The 26,154-nt window shown below is 34.5% G+C and overlaps 1 protein-coding gene across 2 annotated transcripts in view; it reads left to right on the forward strand.

Annotated features, from left to right (window-relative positions):
- LOC138706547 (pancreatic triacylglycerol lipase-like) overlaps positions 1-21,339 on the forward strand; it is a 58,056-nt gene extending 36,717 nt beyond the window's left edge. For both annotated transcript variants that reach the window (XM_069835983.1, XM_069835984.1), the window contains exons 4-11: positions 388-547; positions 4,971-5,074; positions 6,825-6,949; positions 12,102-12,242; positions 14,217-14,315; positions 16,558-16,669; positions 17,940-18,067; positions 20,939-21,339. In XM_069835983.1, coding sequence (XP_069692084.1) covers positions 388-547; positions 4,971-5,074; positions 6,825-6,949; positions 12,102-12,242; positions 14,217-14,315; positions 16,558-16,669; positions 17,940-18,067; positions 20,939-21,048 — 979 coding nt within the window. In that variant the 3' untranslated portion in view covers positions 21,049-21,339. The remainder of the gene's footprint in view (positions 1-387; positions 548-4,970; positions 5,075-6,824; positions 6,950-12,101; positions 12,243-14,216; positions 14,316-16,557; positions 16,670-17,939; positions 18,068-20,938) is intronic.
- Positions 21,340-26,154: the final 4,815 nt, after the last annotated feature.

Below are 26,154 nucleotides of genomic sequence, written 5' to 3' on the forward strand. Positions count from 1 at the left end.
AGTTAATAAACAGGGTTAAAGAAAAACTTCCAGTGTGGCTGCACAGTCATGCATGCGTTGATGCTACAAGTGCAATCATAACAAGAGAGCGGGTTATCTTAACTACGTAACATAATAACACTATCACTGGCTAAAGACCTCAAGATATACTCAAAGATAATTCATATCTTTCCTTGCTTTGCGCCTATAATAATAACATTTTAGACCATTGCTCTGCATAATAGAACAGAAAACCAAATTACTTGCTGTGGGTATTATTCCTTAACTTTCACTGTTGTATTCTAGAATTAAGATTTTTATTGTCTTTGGTACAGGCATAATGGAAAGCACTGTAACAACTTGGACATCTAGAATGTAACTTTTCTAATAAGCAATCTCATGTCCCAGAAACCATCGCGCGAGAGTGGAGATCAAGAGTACACCGGACTTCAACCTTCTGCACACCAGCTTCGAACCCAAGAATAGAACCGTGTTCATCATCCACGGCTTCATGTCACACGGGTCAATGGAATGGGTGCTCAACATGACAGATGCTATATTGGACAGGGTTAGTAACTTACTCTCTCAGAGTCAAACAGATCTTCCTTGCGTTTCTCTATTTATCGTCCGTTTCGAGCCTAGGGATTCAATGACACAATTGGTATTATTGAAATAAACATGAAATCATCTACTGCCACTACCACTACTAGCACTGCTACTAGTAATACTTATAAAATAATATGGGACGTAAGATGACGGGAGAATGATGGAATTAAACATAATATTCAATATTTAATACAGAGAAGAAAAATATCGTATTCTATGAAGGAACCACTGTTAATGATGATAACAAATAGGCCTAACAATGATGGTAATGAAGATGATGATGATGATAATGATAATAATAATAATAATAATAATAGTAATAATAATAATTAGAAAGTTAGAATTTATAAAACAGTTATATTACTGGTTGTTGTTTATGGTTGTGAAACTTGGACTCTCACTTTGAGAGAGGAACATAGGTTAAGGTGTTTGAGAATAGGGTGTTTAGGAAAATATTTGGGGCTAAGAGGGATAAAGTTACAGGAGAATGGAGAAAGTTACACAACACAAAACTGCACGCATTGTATTCACCTGACATAATTAGGAATATTAAACCCAGACGTTTGAGATGGGCAGGGCATGTAGCACGTAGGGGCGAATCCAGAAATGCATATAGAGTGTTAGTTGGGAGGCCGGAGGGAAAAAGACCTTTAGGGAGGCCGAGACGTAGATGGGTAGATAATATTAAAATGGATTTGAGGGAGGTAGGATATGATGATAGAGAATGGATTAATCTTGCTCAGGATAGGGACCAATGGCGGGCTTATGTGAGGGCGGCAATGAACCTCTGGGTTCCTTAAAAGCCAGTAAATAATAATAATAATAATAATAATAATAATAATAATAATAACTGTATACAACAAAGCGCAGTATTATTTTAAACTAGATCTAAAATGACAGTAAGAACTAAATACTATTTGCCTCTGTTACACAACTGCATAGTAAGTAATATTTCCTAAGTAACGTTATTTTACTTGTGGAACGGGCCCGTGGACTCTGAACGCGCCCTGTAAGATGCAGATATTCAGCTGAATCGTATTGATTTTTGTCCGATGCGGCAGATGGGCCCCACACTCGCATCATTTGGGAACACGGAACACGGAACACGGACTTAGTGCGTACATCACTTTCATTGTTCAAATGTCTTTGAGGGCATGTTCCCCTAATCTGTCACATTTGCACTTCATTTTTCAAATAGGCAAAGCGGTATTGTAAGGCCTAAGGCTACTCCAAAGAGTTGATAACTTGACACTTCATTGAATTGGGGTGTTAAATAGGCTGGTTAGAAACTAGGTAGAGAAAGATTACGAGTATATTGGTCTAATAATAATAATAATAATAATAATAATAATAATAATAATAACAACAATAATACACTCTTAATTTTTCAATATACATATGAGGTATGAGAAAATTACGTTGTACAAAGAAATTTTTACGGAAATACACTTTTTCAACTTTCTTGATAACGAAAAAGTTGTTCTGGGCTTGTCTTCTGCTGATAGTGACTTATCCGAAACCACTAAACCGATTCTGTTCATATACTGGATCTCCGGATCAAAGCACGTGATGTATTACAATAATTTGCAGTAAAACATGAATTGGTCTTTACTTGAAAATGAACGAAACCCAATAGTAATTTACTCGGTATCAAATCAGACGAATTTATTCATGCTTTTCACACAACTGACTAAGAAACGGCACAGTTCGTATAAAAATATTTCATATGATAAATTGAAGGGTTCAGACCATAGTGGGCCAAGCGCCATTTACTAAAGACGTACAAAACAAAAGTTAAAATTAAGTTATTACCATAATTTAATGGCAACATATAGCAAGTAATACTATATAAAGTGTACACATTAAAACTAAATGATATATCAATCTTCATTAAACTATGGTATTCACTTAACTTTAACCCTTGTTTTCTCCATTTTTAACAAATGGCGCTTAATTTATCATATGAAATATTTTTATACGAACTGTGCCGTTTCTTAGTCAGTTGTGTGAAAAGCATGAATAAATTCGTCTGATTTGATACCGAGTAAATCACTATTGGGTTTCGTTCATTTTCAAGTAAAGACCAATTCATGTTTTACTGCAAATTATTGTAATACATCACGTGCTTTGATCCGGAGATCCAGTATATCAACATAATCGGTTTAGTGGTTTCGGATAAGTCACTATCAGCAGAAGACAAGCCCAAAACAACTTTTTCGTTATCAAGAAAGTTGAAAAAGTGTATTTCCGTAAAAATTTCTTTGTACAACGTAATCTTCTCATACCTCGTATGTATATTGAAAAATTAAGAGTGTATTATTGTTATTGTTATTATTATTATTATTATTATTATTATTATTATTATTATTATTATTATTATTCAATTGAAAGTTTCGGTAAAAATTTGCAGGATAGATGATATAGGCCTATTAGAAATTAAAACCACACACTTGTGAATTACTGCCAATAAAGCAAAATGGTACCGGTATTTGAAACTAACCCTTATTAGCCAATCTTTGTTATGTACCAAATTAGTTGAAGCAAGTGCATGTTTTACAATTCCATTCAGTGTAGTTGAGGTACTCTTAGGCCCTATAATATAGTTACTGTTTTAATTTGATGTAACGGACAATGAAGTAAATTGGGAAAATAACGTCAATGAGCGTTTTTTAAGGTCAACATACAACTATATTAGTTTTCGCAATCTCCTGGTACGCTAAACTGTTAACGCTATGTTGACACCAGTAGTGACGTATTTGGTAGCGTATGTTAACGTTCGTAAAACTTCGATATTTTCCGCTCCTTTAACATTTATCATGTCATAGCTCCTATAATAGTCAATCGCACTGTAATTTTTTTAATTGATAGCTCAATGTCTGAGAAAGATATAGAAAAAAATTCGAAATGAAAATCTTTTTTGGAAAGCAAGAAAAGCTTATTAACTTCGATGTGATCTATTCAAAATAGACTTTTACATCTTCAAAAGTTGATAAGCGATAAACTTCGTTCTTTTTTCACGTTAGATGGGGTTCAAAGCGAGAGCAATGCAAAATTCCAAATTATCAGACGTCTTCATGCTATACAGAGAAAAGTATCCCTATCACTGGTGCAGACTATAGAACCTCCAATAAACAACTGCAAGACATGCTTGAAATAGAATCATTCTACGACATTATACAGAAATTTACAGAAAACTTTCATAAGGACTTGCTGTACCACCCCAATCCTCTGATAAGAGCCCTGGAAACAAGAGTATAAAGTAACAACTACCGTCAAGATCGGTCACCTGAATTAAAAATAAAATGTTCCTGTTTGTTAACCATCTCTGTTAAAGTAAAAGCCTTTTAAGGCTGACACTTATGTACCATACATGTTCCTGTTAATAAAAAAAAGAAAGAATGGAAATTGCTTTAAAAAATGATCACTACTCAAAATATTTACTGGTTTCCGAGTTTAATCATTCACTGAAAATCATGAAAATTTTCCAAAAGATTTTTATTATCTATTTCACTTCTTTAGAATGTATATTTTCGTACCCCAACTAGATTTACTTCAATTCTGGTTACAAATAGGTTTATTATTTTTAATTAAGACTGTAAGGGGACATGGCATTTAAAGAGCTGTCAAAATTAATTTTTCATCAAAGAATTATTATTTTACAAATTTATGATTACAAATCTAGTAACATTTTGTTCTAAATGTTGACTCCCTGAAGTTACTAGATGAATGTAGCGGAGGAGAATTTTAATAGGTGTTACATAAATATTCATTTTACCTTCAAATGTATTTTTCCGTAAGTTTATTTTTATTGATTCAACACCAACTTTTTTGCGCCAAATATTAATCAATCTCGATTAAATTTTTACTGAAAGTATTTATAAGGTAGATGCACGTTTCTAAGTATTTATTTTGCAAGAAATTCTGCTAGTTTATTTTATTAACATTTTTATGAATTATAGAAAAAATAACATCTTCAAAATGTAAAAAAATGTTTGGAAGTGAAAGAGATATTTCATATTATAATGAATGCAAAAAATATTTTTTTGTATCTGTGAATGTAATGTTTGATGTAGTCAAAAGTTTATATTTTATTGTTTGGCTTTAATATATTCCAAAGCCCATGTGTAATGGCTCTCTCGTATGAAAATAAATTGAATTATGTATTTTCATAAGATAAATTAACTTTTTATTTGAAAAATAGAACTGTACAAACAACACAGTTATGTACTGTACGTAAAACATACGCATAGCTACACCTTTACTTCTATAGCCAACTTAAACACATATACAGATGGTGATCTCAATTAGGAATCAGTTAGAGTGATGAGAAATTAAAGGACACAAGATAAATGTAATCTCTTTCTTGCTCCATTAATATATTTCAGGACTATGCTAACGTGATCGCGGTGGACTGGAGTGGCGGTGGAGGCAGCTGGATGTATTGGCGAGCCGTGGCCAACACCAGGGTCACGGGGGCGGAGGTCACCAAGTAAGACCTCACATACATTCAAAATCCTTATATTCGTTACGCTTTCCAACTAGAGATATTGAATAATGTAGAAAATGTTCACTTTATCCTCAAGTGTAGGAGCTTCGGGTATTATGGAATAGTAATGTTCCATATCTGTAAAATATCACAACCTATCGGTACCACGAAAACTACTTCATTTGATTCTCCTGGCGCTACAGTTGCAGTCTAGCTTGAGTTGAACTAGTGGCAACTTAATAGCAATTAATTCTATCTGTTGATTTCTAAAACATTTGCTGGTAATTTGATATTAGTAGATGGTTAAGTGCTACAGTAAATATGCATGTGATACACAATTTAACCAAATGCGTCATGTTAACTCAGTGGTTTTATGCGTATATGTTTTATCGCGATCATGTGTTAGAAGTTTATTTTGCAAAATAGCTATGCGGCTAATATGAAATACAACCGTTTATCTCATAGGCCTATTAACAACAAGAAAAAATATAATTAAGTTGAAATGAGACATTTTGTTATCGGTACCTTTACATGTATACAGGAATACTCCTGTTATCAGATTCTCGATTAACGGAAATGAATACCGACTATGTTGACATTAAACCACTATATTTGGTTTAGGTTAGATTATACCCGTCCATTGTTTTTTTTTTCAAGTATTCATTTAGAGTTTTAGGCTTTTCCGACTATTTAACACTTTATTAGTAATGATAACTATTTTTAAATAAAAGCCACCATTACCGGGTAAAAATTGTTGTATTCCATATTACCCTCGTTTTCCATATCACCCGAAAAATGTACATTTTCTCCATCGGCCGTTATTTATGTAACAAAATTAATTTTTTCTCTTGATTCTATTGAAAACAATAAAAAATAAGTCAATCAAATCATATATTCACTAATCATTAACTTTGTACCAATAAATACTTAAATGCTTAACAAAAAAAAAAATGGTATTCCATAATACTTGAAGTTCGTCTAAATACATTGATGGATGAATGCATGAATGGTTGAGTATAAAACCTGCTAGATTGATAGAGTAGGAAATAATAATAATAATAATAATAATAATAATAATAATAATAATAATAATAATAATAATAATAATAGTAGTAGTAGTAGTATTAGTAGCAGTAACAGTAGCAGCAGCTGTGTAGTAACGGTTAGCATGCTTGATCGTGAAACGAGGGGTCCGGGTTCAAATCCCGGTTAAGACAAGTTACCTGGTTGATGTTTTTCCCGGGGTTTTCCCTCAATCCATTAAGAGTAACTGCTGGGTAACTTTCGGATCTGGACTCTGGAATTATTTCGCTGGCATTATCGGCATTATCAACTTCACATCATTCGGAAGCTAGATAACCATAGATACTGATACTGATATTAATAAACCACTTTTAAAAGTAGCAGCAGCACTATTTTATTAAATGACGATTTTCACTGCAAAATTTATTTAGCTTTGAAATGTAACAACAAGGAAATGGCCGACAAATTTTCCAGGAATCCTCTCTCAGGGACAGAATTCTTTTAAGTGCCTCAAATCCAAAACAAGGGTCACTCAAATTTACTTCCCTCTAGAAGTAAGTTATATTAAGGATATTATTGCCCTTTAAATTCCATTATTCTCTGCTAGATTTTAAGTCGAGAACCTCGGTAACCGAAAGATCATAGGGGAAGATAAAAAATAAAGTAATTGTTTTAGAAATTGAATCGAATAGTGCACAAGTCCGCAATATAATCTCTCTTAATGTTCCAGAATGATAAAGAAGATGATGGAGCTGGGTCTTAACACCAGCAACGTACATCTGATAGGTCACAGCCTGGGGGCCCACATATGCTCCTACATTGCGTCCCATGTTGGCGGAGTTGCGAGGATCACAGGTTTGTTCCTACTAATTAAGATGTTCAGTTCATTTGATATTTAAACTTAAATAATATAATTTGAGACACTGTATGTACAGCTGGCGCCAGCGTTTTTGGCGTGTGTCCTAGAGTATTGTACCCAGTTTGTGAGCATGTTCCTAGTGCAGCTGATAATAGCACCACTTCCTATGCACGTCGCATCAGCCATTTGCCAAACACAGTTGTCAGACTGACAAGACACTAGCACTTTACGTTCCCATTACTTATTTCACACGTCAAAAACGGTGACGCGGACTGTACGTAAATACCGTAACGAAAACTTCAAGTAACACTGTCAGAAGCTTAAAAAATTTAATCCTTACATTTCACAACATTCTACGACTGAATCAATCTTTGGTTGAAGTCAGTAATTTACTTCACTATACTGAGGTTATATTTCATTAGGCTCGAATGAGAGGTTAACTCTATATTTATATCAGTTTTATTATATGCCCTTCAGGTCTAATTCTTACAAAATAGTTACAACCACATCACAGTCTAGTATATACAGTCACGAAGCTTGAGTTCATGAGGGTACTAGGAACAATAGACTGTGCAGGTACTATTTCGCATTGTCTGTAATGAGGCGATAGTAGCGATCCTAGTGGTTAGCAACTATCTATGGATGCATATTTACTATACTAGACTGTGACCACATTATGGTCAGTTCACATCAAAATTAACAATAACAATGTTTGATAATGTCCATTAATATTTTTATTAGCTTTTTTAACTTTACATACACAAATCGAGTGTGAGAGAATATTGTAATGTGGACCTAAGAAAAATAATATCAGTTACTTATCTCGGTATTTATTTATCATCTTCAACATGAAAATTAAAGGAAGCTTGTCGAAAAGTATGGAAAGGAAGAGTCTACAGAGGACAGAGGATACGTTCGTAAAAGTCTGATGACAGAGTTCAAGAGCCGATTTAGAAATTCCTGACGAGGATGATGGTGGTGATAAAATAATGATAATGATATTATTAATAAATATAATGATAATAATAATACTACAAAAATACGTGGCAAATATATACAAAAATTAATGTTTCCTCAAGATCTTAGTTGTTTTGGAATAAATGTATCAGGATAATATTGACACTCTTACGTCGTTAAGTCTGGATAGTCTTATATTAATCTTGCTTATTCAGCTCTCAAGGAACAGAAGTACTATTGCTACAGAATGAAGAATAAAAACACTCCAATAACTCATTCTTATTTTATGTAAAAATAATGTAATCAAATATCAAAACTACGAACGTATTCAACATAAAACACCTCTTCTTGGAGTGTCTTAGGTAAGAAAAGTGAATGCCCCACTTTGACATCCCAAATGATCTCTTCTGCATGGCCAAAAATGTTTAAGGATGCTTATAATTACTAGAAGTTTTTTGTTAATGATACAAGGAAGTGTGTATCCATGCAACGTACGTGTATAAGCTGCATTGACGAATTAATTTACCTAATACAGGGTGGGTTAAAAGTCACTTTCCCCAAGCACATCCCTACATTTAATGACATTCAATTTACATTTGACTACACATTCCTTTACAGATTTTGTTCAAAATGGAGGCCCTGTTTCTCGATTCACAATTCACAACGTTTAGACACTGATTTACAGATGGCAGAACATAACACACGATTTTCACGAATACTGTTCGATCATCTATCGCAACTGATGCAGATCCTGCAGTTTGAGCAAAAATATTATTTTTCAGAATATCGCACAGCGAAAAATCACATGGTGTCAGGTCGCATGATCTGGGTGGTCATTCTATTTTTCTACGATGGCCAATAATAATAATAATAATAATAATAATAATAATAATAATAATAATAATAATAATAACAATAATAATAATAATAATTATTATTATTATCATTTCATTATCATCATTATTATTATTATTATTATTATTATTATTATTACATAATTATTTTATCGGTGTTGTGAAGATGAAAAGAGCTGTCATTGTATTATATTAATTATGTATTATATTGTATTGTATTGTAGTATTGTATTGCTTTGAATTGTATTGTATTAATTATGTTATATTCATAGCATTGTAATAATTTTCTATCATACTGGTTGAGTGGAAGAGAAGGCCGAATGGCCTTAACTCTGCCAGTTAAAATAAACCATTATTATTATTATTATTATTATTATTATTATTATTATTATTATTATTATTATTATTATACATTCATGGAATTGCTGGTTCAACAAGTCTCTCATCACTTCTACACCAAAACGAGGTCGTGCTCCATCATGTTGTCATATCAACTGTATATCGGCAAAACGAGAGCCCTTTTCAAGACATGACATCAGAAAAACAGATGCTGCATGAATATAGTTGCCAATCCACCATTTATTACGCCACTTATTCCTTTCTTCAAGTTACGACATCTGTATATGTGTACAAGTATGAAAACTAAGAACGAATATTGGGGAAAGCTACTTTCAACTCACCCTGTAGGCTAATAAAGGTAATATGCAGGGAACGGATTTATATGGACTAAAAATATATGAAATATGTAAATATATATGTAGTTATTTTTTACCAAAATATGGAATTAAATATGGATTTTTACCAAAATATGGAATTAAATATGGACTTAAAATTATAAAAAAATGACTATGTACGTTAAATATTGGTACATTTTAATCAAACTAAACAAAAAATATAATGGACGTACCTTATCTTCCAATGTAGTTTCAACAAAACACAATTTTTATTGTCTGTTACCATAACAATAGGTTACAAACATTTCTTTCAAGTGCTGAAAAGTGAATCTTCTTCTATTGTCTCTGAGGATAGATTTATACTGACTAAAAGAGCGTTCGACGTCACAAGAAGTAACTGGTACATAATTCAATTTCACAATGTCTGCTGGGGATAAGTCCAAGTTAATCTTCACTGTTGATTCACCACTCATCACAGCAACAACCTTTTGTAGTTCTTCATATCCAGGGTTTTTTGAAAGTACAGTGTCCACCTTAGCTCTTACTGCATCTGCAACTTTACCTCTACCACGATTCAGTTGTTCCACAGTACTATTTATAATTTCAAAACTTTCAGATAGTGAAAGGTGCCTATTTTGGAGACTTTTGAGCGTTTTTATGATGCATGAAAATGTATGCTGAATGTGAGCTAAGTCATTCTTCACACTTATGTCACAGGTAACTGTTTTCGCAGTATCAATTGAGACTGCATCTTCAGAGTCCAATGCAAGGAGAACATTGTTAATAGAGTCTATATGTTCGGCATAATATTCAACTGCTTCTAGCCATGTACCCCATCTAGTTAAAATTGGCTTTGGTGGCAATGGAATTTCAGGGTACATTTCTTTCAACACGTTAACTCTACTGGGAGCTTTGAGAAATACTTTTTTCACTGATGAAATCAACAAATCTACTTTAGGGAAATTGTCTCTGACCACTTCTGCCACACGATGAAATGCATGCGCCACACAAGTAAAATGAGTCAATTTAGGATATACAACAGATAATGCTTGTCCAGCTTTGACCATATAAGGGGCAGCATCGCTAATAAAGAATAACACATTATCGTACATAATACCCTTTGGCCACAGGATACCCATAGCTTCGTTGAACAGTTTAACTATAGTTTTGTTATTGCACTTTTCTAGAACATCACAATGTAAAAGAATTCGTTCAGAATATTGTTCACTTAACAAACCGATAACTACATTACCAACAAGTCTACCTTCTTTGTCGGGAGTCTCATCAATGGAAACCCAAATTGAACTATCTTTAATTTCATCTCTTATCTTCTGTATTGTCTCATCGTAGATGGATGGAGCATACGTCTTCCTAAGTGTTGACTCATCCGGGATTGTATGTTGAGTATATTTTTCAAGGAATTCCCTGAAGACCTTATTCTTTAGTTTGTAGAGAGGAATATCAGCAGAGATGAGAGAACGGCACAGGTCGATGTTAAACTCAGATCTTACATTCGATGTTGTTGGTTGTGTTAAAAACAATTGTCTCTGCTTGGAATTTAGTTGTTTGTTGGCCTGATGTTTACTAGTTGTAATGTGTTGTTGCACCAGGAACTTTTGTGTAGATGATACTGCACACTGACACAAATTACAAAATAATATTTTATTGTCAGTTGATAAACCATCTTCTTTAAATTCTGAAATGTAACTTGTTAGTTTTGATTTTAAATTGACTGAATGACGTACTTTTGGCATATTTACCGTCTTTATAGTATGATTTACAAAACTGAACCTATGTGTACTCTGACTGGCATTTAACTGTTGAGCTGCACAACTGAAGTCTGTTAAAAATTTTAAATTAAATTAATACAGTTTTGTAACTTACTTTCCCATTGTTGATAGGACTGCTAATTTTCAAATAACTCTGATGTTAAAGGGATTACTGAACATGTGTTTAAATCTCTATTGTTGAAATGTATTTTTAAAAGTTAATGGAATTTTGTTTTGTTTTATTGTTAAACCTAATATAATATGGACTGTTTTATATGAAATATGGAAAATATATGGAAATTAACGAAAATATGTACTAAACTCTAAAATATGGAAAAATATGGAAAATAAAAGTAGGATTTTTCAACCCTACACATTGTGAAACATAAAGATAATGCAAAATATAAATTATATTAGCTTTATAAGTAAATATGTATTTACATATAAATCCTTTCCCTGGAATATGTAAACAAGAACAGACCTTTTATGACCTCTAAACTTATATAAAACTTAAAAAAAATCAAACTTGAAATCATTTTAATTGTATTAATGCTATGAATTTCCCGCCTATTGTTTAACTTTCAGCATCAATGTACAATTTTGTAATTTCCTCAGTTTGACGTGAAACACGCAGTTAGTGAGATGGGCAGAGAACATGAACGATCGGAGTTTCGGGAAAGACAGAGAGAGGGTGATGTGCAGACACAGAAAGTGAAAGTGATAGAAACAGAGACAGAGAGAGAGAGAGAGGAAAGGAGGGAGTTGACTACTTGGAGTACTAAAGTGTTTTCGAATTGTTGTGTCATGTTCCGTAATTAAGTTACACGATATTCCTACGCATGTAAAGAATGCCTGTGCTTGTCATACAAATTGCATTACTCTTTGTGTCCCTAGGGCTGGACCCGGCGCAGCCCTGTTTTAACGCTGACAGTCCTGACATAAGGCTGGACCCAAGCGACGCAGATTTCATCGACGTTATCCATACGAACGGCAAGGTGCTCGAAAAAGTGGGGCTCGGTCTTCCCCAACCGATAGGTGAGTGTGCCAAGGTTAGGCAATGCATTATAAAGATAGGCAATGCACATGCATATTCTTGTATCGTTAAAACAATGCCCCATTTAGGTCAAATTATCTGTAGTAATTGCACGAGTGCAATTTAATAAGATTGTTCAACTAATAAAATTAAACAACTTGCAAAACCGAAATTGCTTACTTAAGTGATAATACCTATTATAAAACACAGAAATAAGACATCATTATGTTTCCTTGTAATGAAGTTCAAAAATAAACTGCTATCTATGGTCATTAGAGGAGAAAAATTCGTTCCTTTGCCGGGGATCGAACCTGGGTATCTGGTTCTACGTACCAAGTGCTCTGTAATTTTATTGTTCATATTATAGTTGGAATCTCCTGGTAGAGGGGCAGAGAAGGCCTGATGGCCTTATCTCTACCAAGTTAAATAAATAAATACTACTAATACTACTAACCACTGACAAGCAAACGTTCTGATGGGGGCAGATAAAAAAGTTAAAATTTTTTCTTCCACCATGTTAATAATGTCAAAAGAAGTGCTTATACAAATTTTGGCCACTCGACCGCAATTACGAGGACCGTAAAAAAATAAATTCGCCAGGAGCCGTTAACAGAAAAAAAACACAATTTCATTGGACAAATTTATTGGAACGGACACAGCAATTGTTCAGCTATTTTTCAACATATTTTCCGTCGGAATTGAGACATTTCTCATATCATGGGATCAACAGAGAGGGGTGCAGACGCAGTCCAACGCTGGTTACGGTCTGAGGAGGCTGACTTCTACGACACAAAAACTGATCCCATGGTATGACAAATGTCTCATTTCCAGTGGGGGATATGTTGACAAATAGCGCAACAATTGCTGTATCTGTTTCAATAAATATTTCCATGTAATTGTGTTTTTTTCTACAAAAAAAATCACTTTCTGGACAGCCTCGTAATTGCGGTCGAGTGGTCAAAATTTGTATAAGCACTTCTTTTGACATTATTAACACGGAGGAAGAAAAAAATTTTGTTTTTTTATCTGCCTCCATCAGAATGTTTGCTTGTAAGCCACGCTGAAATTTAACCTACAGCATTGGATCGAATCCTTCTCCTCTAGTTTTTTTTCTTTTGTTGCCTGATTCCAAGTTCGACATATATGTTGACATATGTTTACTCAACTGCCATTATACAAGGAGCGCACTCAATTAAGTGACATGGTGGCCGGGATTGGACCCGGTGCTGTGGATTGAACTTCGGCATAGCTCAGTGCTTAGAGCACTTGGTACGTAAAACCAAGGACCCAGGTTCGATCTCTGGCGCCGGAACGAATTTTTCTCCTCTAATAACCATTGTTACCATAACAGATATATTCTGTAAGACCAAAAATTAATCTTTACGTAGATTTAATCACACATATGGGTCAATTAAACAGTGTCCATGGATTAGATAATAAACGTACAAAATATATACCACAGTTCTATGAACACTATTTAAAAAAATATTAAAATTAATAAAATTCAGACATGTTTCGGAGACTGCCTCTCCATCCTCAGTGACTTTACCACGACGGCTGGTTCAGGTGATCGACAGCGTTGTAGCGTGAATTAAAGCTACAACGCGGTCGATCACCTGAACCAGCCGTCGTGGTAAAGTCACTGAGGATGGAGAGGCAGTCTCCGAAACATGTCTGAATTTTATTAATTTTAATCATTATTTTTATTTTAATAGTGTTCATACAACTGTGATATATATTTTGTACGTTTATATTTGTACTTAGATTCTTCGCCCAACAGTGCATAATACCGACTACATACCCAGGTCGAGTCTTTCATTATAGCCTACGAAGGTCAGGTTTGGTTAGTTTAGGTTTTTATTAACGAAGTCCGCGCATGCACAGTTATAATCTCACAGCCAAACTTCCTGTCGCGAGCAGCACGTAAATGAAGGTCGCAGTAATTTGGTGCAATTAGTCACGTGTCTGTTGAGCAGGTCACGTGGACTTCTACCCGAACGGAGGTGCTAAGCAACCCGGATGCTCCCCGAGAAGAAGAAGAATCCTGCTGCCAATCCTCAATCACATTAAAAACAGTAAGAAATGACACTGCATACTTGTTCTGTTTTGTTCCTCATTAAAACAGATGAAGGTTGTTGGCATTTCGATTTTAGGTTTACTCTTGAACTTAGCCAACATAAAAAATTGAGTAAACATTTTCTACTTGAAGATAAAAATGAGGGAAGGCGATAATAAATAATAAACAGCTCGTAAGAGAGAAGGATTACATTAATTTTGGTGCTCATTCTTAAGACTGAAAGAAAACACATTGATATTAATACAGATGTGGACAAATTATTAGACTAAAACGTTTTTCTTTGAAACATAATATAATTCGTCATATCATCATCATCACCATCATCATTGGCGCTACAGCCCTTGGTGGGCCTGGGCCTCCCTTAGTAATTGTCGTCATCCGTCTCTATCTTGTGTAGCAGCCTTCCAATTCTTGCACCCCAACTTTCTGGCATCCTCTTCCACTCCATTAATCCACCGCAAGTGCGGTCGACCTCGTCTTCTCTGACCTCCCGAATTTGTTATTACAGTTTTTTTGCAAGGTTCACTTGGGTCCATGCGTATTACATGTCCTGCCCACCTCAATCTGCTAGTTTTAATTGTATTGATTATATTTGGCTCTCCTATAATTAATAGTTGCATCTCCTATAATTCATAGTTGCATCTCCTCCTCCAGAGACCTTCCTCAAATGTTGGGCCATAGATCCTTCGCAGAATCTTTCTTTCGAAAATCTCCAATCTTTTTTCATCGTTTCTGGAGATTGACCACGTTTCTGCCGCATATGTCAAAACTGGTCTCACTAATGTTTTGTAAAGGATAACTTTTACTTTCCTGGATAGAGCATGCGAACTAAAGTGATATTTTAAGCCGAAATATGCTCTGTTTGCTTTCATTAATCGATTAGAGACTTCTTTGGACATGTTATTATCGCTAGTGACCACTGATCCTAAATATGTAAAGTTGTCAACTTTCTCAAAATTATAATCTGATATCTGCAGGCTGTCTATTTTGTCACCTATCTTTCCATTATCTGCCAACATATATTTTGTTTTCCTCTCGTTGATGATGAGGCCTATTTCTTTTCCAGCCTGTTCCAAGGAAAGGAACACTTCCTTTACGTATTTCATGGATCTGCCAATAATGACAATGTCATCCGCAAATGCCAATATTTGTGTGGATTTATAAAAAAAATGTTGCTCCGTGTTTGCACTTCAGACTTCCTGACGACACTTTCCAATGCAATATTGAATAGGAGGCATGCTAATGCAATTCGTCATATCAACTATCAGTATAATTCACAGAGTCTCTATTGTTGTAAATATGATTGTTTACACCTTCTGGTATATTTTTCCAGTGGTTAAGTATATTTTTTCTGACTATGTTGGTACTAGCTACTGGTGTTTTAATTATATACTGCAGAAGATATTCTTCCATGGCCTGCAAGAAGGCCGGACATGAACGAAATTGAAAATCTGTGATCTATACTGAAGAAGAAAGTGAACAAAAAGAGTCTTACGACAAAACATGGACTCATTTAAGCACTGTCTGATATTTGGCTATATGATGCTGATATTCAAAGACAGTGTCAAACTTTGGTTTCCAGCATCCCTGACAAAATCAACGTGTTAATAAAGAATAAGGGAATGTTCACAAAATATTAGTAACCTCCAGACTCAAGTTTCTATTCATTACATCTGTGCAAAATACATTTTTGTTCATTATTTCTGCCGCTAAATACAGCTTGTTGCACATATAATTATTTTAGTCTAATAATTTGTCCACGTCTGTACATTCTCATAGTAAGAATAAAATGGAAGCTAATTTCATATGTAAATCTTGTACCACCGTTACGTAAAAATAATACGGAAATTGTAACTATCGATTGTAGTACTTGGCAAACAATGTTCTTTTCATTTCCTTTAATTCTTTTCATTCTTCTTTTGTTATCTTCCTAATTCTTTCTTTCTTATCTAATGTCTTTCTTCTTTACTTCCGTGGTTTCTCCCTTGTTACTAACTTGTTTATTAATTTTTTCCCCCCTAATATTTGCAGATAACGTAAGTTACACGATTCTGAAAATAAATGAATTTTTATGTGCTGATGATTGCTTGGTTAATATTGCCCATGTTTATCGTTTATCTACGTTTAACCCTTTCACACTTTTAATCTCTGAAAATTAAAATTAAAACGTGTTTCGCTAGCCAAATAAGGCTTGTATCTGCACTGGTTCAGGACTGTGAAAGGAATATCGTAATTTTCAGAAATCGAGAAGTCTATTTGCAGCCATGGTCGCTCCTACATGTTCTTCATAGAGTCTATCAAGGCGGCAGATAAGTGCTCGTTCTGGGGACACCGCTGGGATCGCAAAACCGGGTAATAATTCTGATATTAATCTTACTTTGTTCATTGCTGCAGAATTTTCATTGTCAAACATTAGTTCAGTTAGTACTGTAGCATTAGAAGGTCATACAGCCTGAATCTTTACATGAACATGGCAGGATAAAATCACAAAATCGAGATCCAAAAGAGATGAAGTAATGTTTTTCTTAACTATTATTACGGGCAAGAAAGAATATTAATAATTAATTGGGTAGTGGTGAAATGAGAATAGAGAAAATAATGTACAGCAAAAAAAAAAAAAAAAAAAAAAAAAAAAAAAAAAAAAAAAAACCGGACCGACCTTTGTAGCTGATTTCAGAGCCTTGTTCACTCCCGAGCACGATAGACCGCTAACTAAGACTTTTGTGGTTCAAATCCTGCCTCGGAAGGAAAATTTTTTTTGTTCCTTATTCAGATTTATTCCCAATACTTTTCGATTGCTGGTAAAATTCATGTTCTGGGAATAATAAGTTAATTAAGTAGTAAAACATCGCTGTAATCAAAAAGTATTGGGAATAAATTTGAATAAAGAACAAAAAAAAAAAAGTTTCCTTCCCAGGCAGAATTCGAACCACGAAAGTCTTAGTTACCAGTCTATCGTGCTCTGGAGTGAACAAGGCTCTGAAATCAGCTACAAGGGTCGGTCCGGTTTTTTTACCACTACTGTACTTTCAGAGAGGATCTAATTACATAAAGCTATAAACGAAAAATAATAATTTAACAAAATCATCACAAAGGATTACAAAAATTCCCCTTGTGGGCAATGAGAAAAACTTGTAGGTCTACTAATAAATAATATTTTCATTATGTACTACATATGAAACTATATTATTAATTAGCATTACACAGTATTTATTATTATTATTATTATTATTATTATTATTATTATTATTATTATTATTATTATTACTTACTTACTGGCTTTTAAGGAACCCTCACATAAGCCCGCCATTGGTCCCTATCCTGAGCAAGATTAATCCAGTCTCTACCATCATGTCCTACTTCCCTCAAATCCATTTTAATATTATCTTCCCATCTACGTCTCGGTCTCCCCAAAGGTATTTTTCCTCCGGCCTCCCAACTAACACTCTATATGCATTTCTGGATTCGCCCATACGTGCTACATGTCCTGCCCATCTCAAACGTCTGGATTTTATGTTCCTAATTATGTCAGGTGAAGTATACAATACGTGCAGCTCTGCGTTGTGTAACTTTCTATTATTATTATTATTATTATTATTATTATTATTATTACTATTTACAGTGACGCACAGGCCTCAATTCAAGCACCCTGCAATATAGGCAACTGCACGGAGATGGGACTCGAATCAGATATCTTCCCTGCGAGAGGTAGTTTTTACGTGCCCACTCAAGCCCACATGCCATACTGCGGTGAGTACAGTTTTGTTTACTACTCTGATATCATCGTAAAAGCTCCAGTCCCCTTTAAACTCGAGAGCATAATTTTAGGCGAGAGTCGCCATTCCTAGTTTGTTCCATTTAGTTACACATCTCATCTGGGAAAAGTAAACTCTCAACTATGTCGCCAAGCACACAGGCGGACTAAAATTTCGTTAATGTAACCATGTCTTGATTAAGAGGACTACTTTTAAGGTGTGCTGGACTGTAACAATTTCCGAGGAATCTCGCTGCTGAATGTTACATATAAGATTTTTACAAATATAGTATCTAATTATATTAAAGCATATACAGTTGAATTCCTGGGTGAATATCAGTGTGGTTTTAGGCAAGGACGAAGTACAACCGATCACATATTCACAATCAAACAGTGTTTAGAGAAGACAAGTGAATATAATATCCCCATACATATGCTTTTTATAGACTTTAAGCAGGCATTTGATAACATGAATCGATTTAAAATTCTGGAGGCTATGAGAGAATTTGGTATCCCTACCAAATTGGTAAATTTAACAAAAATAACCCTCTCCAAAACATATAATAAGGTAAAGATACAAACAAAACTATCTGATAAATTCTTAACAGTAAATGGGGTGAGGCAAGAGATTCCTTATCTACAATTCTGTTCAACATCGGCCTTGAAAAAGTCATTAGGAACATTGATATAAATTTTAATGGTACCATATTTAATAGGACCAGACAGTGCATGGCCTATGCGGATGATATTGTGGTCATGAGTAGATCTCTTGGAGTGCTAAATGAAATAGTAAACCAAATTCAAACAGAAGCAGAGCACATGGGGTTAAAAATTAATAAAGAGAAAACTAAATATATGAGAAACATAAGACCAAGTGGCGTTTGTAATAAAGATATTATAATAAATGGACAGAAATATGAGGAAGTAGATTCTTTTAAATATCTAGGAGTTCTAATTACCCAAGAAAACACTACAGATGCGGATATGAGGCAAAAAATTGCTGGGGGAAATAGATGCCTGAGAGCCCTTAACAAAACTTTGAGAGCAAGATGCATAAGCAAAAAAGCAAAACTTACATTATATAAAACAGTCGTAAGACCAATTGTGCTTTATGGCAGTGAAACTTGGACTCTGTCGAAGAAAATGGAACAACAACTGATGACATGGGAAAGGAAAATTCTAAGGAAAATCTATGGTCCTAAATACAGTATGAGAATGGGCACTGGAGGATTAGACATAATACAGAACTGAAAACTCAATATAAATCTCCAGATATTGTTGCTGAAATCAAAGCCCGTAGGTTGGAATGGTTAGGACATGTAATCAGGATGAATGATCAGAGAATACCAAAAAAGATTCTAAACACAAAACCAGAAGGCAGGCGCAATATTGGCAGGCAGAAACTAAGATGGTTGGATGGAGTGGAGGAAGATTTAAGGACTCTAGGCGTGAGAAGATGGAGGCAGAAGGCTCTGGTTGGACAGGAATGGACCAAGATCCTAAGGGAGGCCAAGGCTAGACTACAAGGGCCGTAGTGCCGAAGAAGAAGAAGAAGAAGAAGAAGAAGAAGAAGAAGAAGGAGAACTTTTAAGGTGTAGACCGTTTCTCTCAACAATTACATAGGACTTTATAAGAAGTTCAGAGAAATGTTTGTATTCCAAAAATTATTGAGATTATGGCCATTCAGTTATCGGCAGGTCATAGGTTGTTATTATAAAACAATAGTATACAGGGTGTAAACGATATAAACTGCTCAGAAAATGCTGGTAGTAGAGCATAAATAACTCATGAAAAAAGTTAAATGTCGTTTTTCTGTAACTGTCATAGTTTCCCAGAAAAAGATGTGCTTTGGGAATAACTTTTTTGAAGAAGAAGAAAAAAAAAGAATAGACAGTCAATATTTAGACTACTTTGCCCGGTATGTACGCTGAAGCAGTCGTTTGTTACTCTGTTCTATATTGATACGTGTTGGGTGCAAGGTCATTGACAATAATATTTACGTTCAGTCGAAATGTAGCTAAACAAATATTTAAACTACTTTACTCTTAAAACATGGTATTTTGCAAATTAAAATATAATTACAAGAAATAAATTTTACTAGATATTTTGTTCAGTAGACCGGTATGTACTGCATGTATAATTTTGACAGTTTATATAGTTTACACCCTGTATATTTACTGATAATTGTCGCTATCAGTCGAGGAACATGTAAAAGAAGAGCTAGTCATTATTTGTAATGGTTATGTTCGATAATCTTTGAGACACACTCATAACTAGCGAATTTGGTAAGCTTATTTATGTTGTACATTTGATTAAAGACTACCTACCGTTTTTAGTAGTTGACAACTATACAGAGTGTTGCAGAAATTCACATTTTTTTTTAGTTAGAACTTCTAAGTAAAAAATATATATAGTCTATTGATCAATCAACCATAAATAAAAAAAACGTTCAATAAAGTCGCTCAATCAATCTATCAATAATGTCGGCAATCACTCGATCAACAAAGTCTGTACATTTATCAGCTAGGTCGGTAGATCTATCAGCCAGGTCGGTAGGTCTAAAAACCAGGTCGGTATATCTATCAACCAGTCGATAAATCTATCAAGGTCGATAATTCTACCAAAGAAGTCGGTAAATGTATCAATTTAAACAATAAGTAAATAAATAAATAAATAAATGAAAACACTCCAAATCAAAGCAGTCAGTATATCTTATAAATCAATCAGTGAATCAATCAAGACAAGTTAGTAAGTAGTCAATAATGAAATCAATCGTTCAGTCAGTAAGTAAATTAAACTGAATGAATGAATGAACCAAGCCAATATTTGTAATAATATCTAACTACAGAGTTCAATTTTTATTTCAGTCGAAGATCCACGAACTGACAACGAGATGGTGAAGTCACTGAACAAGCTGTACAACAGGGCACCTCGCATTGACCGTGCAAAGCGTCGTCTTCAAAGAAATAGACTGTAATTTGAATTACACATAATTTGGCGATATACTTTTCGTCGAAAAGTGTCAAACATTTTTGGTTTCTAACTACCGACGTAAAATATTGTTCTTTTGCCTGTAAGAGTAAAATAAATAGTTATTCTTTATTGATATAACATTAAGGAAAGAAAAATATACAGAGACTGACATAACCAAAGAACGTTATCCGAGCGTAAATCTTTTCATATTATATCATCCTGATGTTTTGTATGAATAGAATATTAGACTATTTCACCGACTACTCTTGTAAATAAACATGTCTTTATTACAGTATGTAATCTTTCTATTAATAAGTTATTTATTCCAACAATAATTCTCCTAGCCCTTTTTTCTCTTCATAGAAAGAACAACACTGAAAATTATATTGTTTCCTCTACTGGCGGTCACTTTTTAGTTTTTCTACATTTTTAGTTATTGTTTAACATAAAGTCACTAATTCAAAGAAATGACTTTCTTTATTTGTGCTGTAGCTAATCAGAGTTGGTTGAACTCGCAAATCCTATTACGTACAGTTTTGTTGTTTGTACGCTGACGTTCAAAGATGCCTGACCACTACTAATCGATAATGATCGATAATTTGTTGGTATAAGTTTGGCTTCTTTAGTTATTACTTCTATAAATAGATAGCGAAGCATAGCCTAATAGTGTTTCCAATTGTACATACCCGCGTTATAGAATTAAATATTTCATCCCACTCTGCTGATTGCAAAACAACACTGGGTTTAGCTGGAAACCGCTAATATTGTCAATTATGAGAATAATTTATGCTTAATCTACATATTCACTTTCCCCTACACTTTTTAACTGGCTCAATAATGGTGTCCCTATTGAGAACTAGCGAAAATATTTCAAAGTTTGTCAATTTGTTACATATTTGGTTCTGATTTATCTCGTGGTTGGAAAGTTCGCTTACACAATCATAAAATCGTAGATCGGATATCTTTCAACACCAGCGTATACAGGGTGCTCTAAAATTCCCATTACAAACTCCTAAGACTTGTTAAGGGGACTGAGTAGATAATATTTTGAATTGGAACTCATGTCCGGAAACGTACCGTTTCCGTGCTACAGCCGTTTGAAAACATGTTTTTAAAGCGACCACTTTTACAAGTAATTTATTTTATTATAAGGCGTGACCCAGTACATCACTTGTTTTGTCATTCAACTCATTAATAACCAAGGAAACAAAATGGAAACTGAATCATTTGTCACAAACACTTTTGTTTACAGTTCAACTTAAGCTGTTTTTGTCCTTTTCAAATGATGGTTAACATTCAAATCCACTACAAATGCGGTTCGGTGTGGCGACCACCAACTTCGTTGCACGCATTGTACCTACGAATTATGTTTTGGTAAACGCGCTCTATCACACCTGGTGTATCTGCAATCTCTCCTGCAGCGACCACAACTCATTCCACCAGATCTTCTGCTGTCTCTACAGGAGTCTCATAAACCAAACTCTTCATACGACCCCAGAGGAAAAAGTACAATGGAGTCAAATCCGGTGATCGTGGAGGCCATGCAATTGGACCACCTCGGCCTATCCATCTTTGTTCGAATCGTCGGTCCAGATGGTCCCGAACAGCAAGTGAAAAGTGAGAAGGTGCTTGCTTTCAAACGGCTGTAGCACGGAAACGGTACGTTTCCGGACATGGGTTCCAATACAAAATATTGTCTACTCAGTCCCCTTAACAAGTCCTAGAAGTTTGTAAGGGGAATTTTAGAGCACTCTGTATTTAAAACATTAGTTCTTATACCTACACGAGAGACAAATCCCAAAGTGGATTATGTTTGCTCTTTTTTTAGTAGGTTATTTTACGACGCTTTATCAACATCTTAGGTTATTTAGCGTCTGAATGAGATGGTGATAATGCCGGTGAAATGAGTCCGGAGTCCAGCACCGAAAGGTAACCAGCATTTGCCCATTCTGGATTGAGGGAAAACCCCGGAAAAAATCTCAACCAAGTAACTTGCCCTGACCGGGAATCGAACCCGGGCCACTGGTTTCGCGGCCAGACTCGCTAACCATTACTCCACAGGTGTGGACATGTTTGCTCTTTCAAGACTAGATAATTTAATCATTAATTGAAAATACTTTTCCTCTTCTTCTTAATAATAATAATAATAATAATAATAATAATAATAATAATAATAATAATAATAATAATAATAATGCTAAATATTATAGGATGTAATGATATTGAATACCTTTATAATGAAAGGCGGCAGAGAATATTATATGTCAACAAAAGAAGTCTAATGTACTTACTATTTATCTAATGTTTTTTCTCAAAATTTAAGTTAAAAAACACTCATATTTTCATTTTCTAGTACTATACTCGTGAAGTTTGATGATAGCAGTCTCTTACTTTCTCTGTTGTACTCCCAACTGATATTAAATCATGCCTGGTTGACAAATAGCTTAAAATCGGCTGACTTAAATAAATTCTCTTCTTTACTTGAGCACGGAAATGAAAAAAGAAACATTTTCCATTACAAACTTATATATTTTTATACCTAAGGATAGTATGTAAATATTTTCATAAAAATCCATATACTGTATATATTATTGAGATATAATTAAGTTGCAAAGTCAATCTGGCTACGGTTCTAACTACCCGGTCCTCTTACAACACTCAGTGCACTTACATATCCTGTAGGTACAATTCTCCGTTTCCGGAAAATACAGCGTCTTTCATAAGTAACGTGTCTATCGAAAAATAAACTATTTTGAATAATTTTTTGAAATGGTGTTCATCCTCACGAGAAAGAACCCTTCCCGGTGCCGTATAGTCGATTTGGAAACAAATAACCCCTCCCCCCGCCGCCAGAAGAAGCTACTTATCCATGTGTAATGTGCATTTGATGCCAACTTAAAATGACCTGGAGCATGGCCTTCTGTACGCCAAGGACGTAAAATGACCTAGAGCATGGCCTTCTATACGCCAAAGATAATGGCACACGGCCATGCCTATATACATTGTTGTGATAGACTGAAATGATAAAATACCACGTAGTCGCTTAACATTATTGCAGTAGAGAAAACCTGCTGCCTGGTTTGAACTTGGAAACAGTGTCGCTCAAACTAAGCGTTTATTCCGTAGACGAAGTATTTCCAGGCAGGTGGATCGGTCGCAGAGGCCCAATCCGTTGGCCTCTGCAACTCTGATTTGACTCCCCTGGACTTCTTTTTCTGGGGATTCATCGAGGATCGTGTCTTTGCCACTAAGCCACGCACCATTCCTGAATTAGTTGAACGAATTGAATACACAACACAAATGGTTACGCCTGACATGCTCACCAGAGTCCATGAAGAATTGATATATGTCGCTTACATTTATGCATTCAGCAAAACGGAAGACATTTTGTAAATTGTACACCATAATTTGTCAAGAATTGAAAATGTTTTTACATTTACATGTGTTTTAATAAAGGTTTAAAACACGAACCATTCTTCGTTTAACAGCTGTGTTGGCGAGGGGAGGAGGTGTTTGTTTCCAAATCAATTGGACGGCACCGAAAACGGTTTTTTTCTCGTGAGGATGAACATCAATTCATAACATTATCCAAAATAGTTAATTTTTCGATAGACTTGTTACTTATGAAAGACTGTATGTTGTTCGGAAACTACTAAAAATGAAAATAACATATACAGGATGTACGGGATATAAGTGCCATTATTTAACTGATGATTATTTATGTCATAAGAAAAAATGTCCTTACAATTTTTTTCTAATTGCAATATTTAACTAATTATTAAAATTTACAATATTAGACGTTTTGCAACGTTGCTGGATAGGGAGAAGTGGGTTTATAAGTACACAGTACAGCTCAAGCGGGTACAGACATACCGGTACAGATGCTCTGTTCTAATGCAGGAGCGGACCATGGTAATACTGTTGTTTACATAAAACGAGCAACAAATACAAACTTTCAATCTCATTAATAGAACATTATGGTAAATTTACACTTTATATAACAATATTGCTCTTTTTTATTGTATGTCTAAAAATAAACAATAATTGTTTTCTGCACAAAATCACACGAACTTTTTTCTAATGAAAAATTTTAATCGCTCCCGCTTCCGTAAAGCAGTATCATTTTTAAAACAAATTTCTGGTTGTGTGATTTTCGATACGGGGTAGAAATCGTTGAGAAAAGTTCGCCGATTAGGTTACCTTCTTTGAGGAAAACGTTGACGGTACATCCTTTTTGTCTCACTTGAATTACGACGACTTTCTCCATGAATTACTAACATATGATATTCCTAAATTGTAAATGATATTGTAAGTTGTTTATCGAATACCCTGTAGCCTACTGAACTATCATCCGCTCTGCAGTAGACCTATGGACAGAGAGCTTGAACTCAGCTGACTCGTACTTACGCCTGTGCAGAGTACTGCCTGCTGAACATGTTGCCACGTCCCTCGCGCCAGAATATTAACAAATTTAAGCATGCATTTTTATTTAATTTCACGAAAACGTAATAGAACACACAAATATTTATTTAAACTAATATTAACTCTTTGCTAGATATACCTACTGATGTAATTGTTTTCATAATTTTACTAACAATATACGCAGTAGGCCTATAACGCAAATAAAATAAGAAAATAAATATTTTTCTGGGAAAACTATCAAGTTTTGACCCTATGCTTTATGGACATTTTTTGATCCTGTAGACATTTTTTGATCCTGTAGACCAGGCATGCAGTAGTCTTTGTGCGATGTGCACTTTCTATGAGCACGGAGATGATGTTCGGCACAGAATATGCAATGAATGAATGAATAAATAAATAAGTAAATAAATAAGTAAATAAATAATAAATGGAAAAATGAATAAAAAACTCCCCTTGCAATGAAAACGTTGTTTGTGCGAGATCGTGCGTATTTGCTTGTTTTCCGCACAGAACCAATATGCGGTAAGTGTGAAATACCACATTCAGTATTCCCAACGTAACCACATAACAATTTCCCTCTTCTTACCGCTTAAGCGCGACATTCATTTTACTGCTTTAGGCTTTTAACATATTATTTTTAGAGACATTTAACATAATAATAATTATAAATTGGAAACTTACCACTGCA

The sequence above is a fragment of the Periplaneta americana genome, chromosome 9 (assembly GCF_040183065.1).
Source record: "Periplaneta americana isolate PAMFEO1 chromosome 9, P.americana_PAMFEO1_priV1, whole genome shotgun sequence".
NCBI classification, from domain to species: Eukaryota; Metazoa; Arthropoda; class Insecta; order Blattodea; family Blattidae; genus Periplaneta; species Periplaneta americana.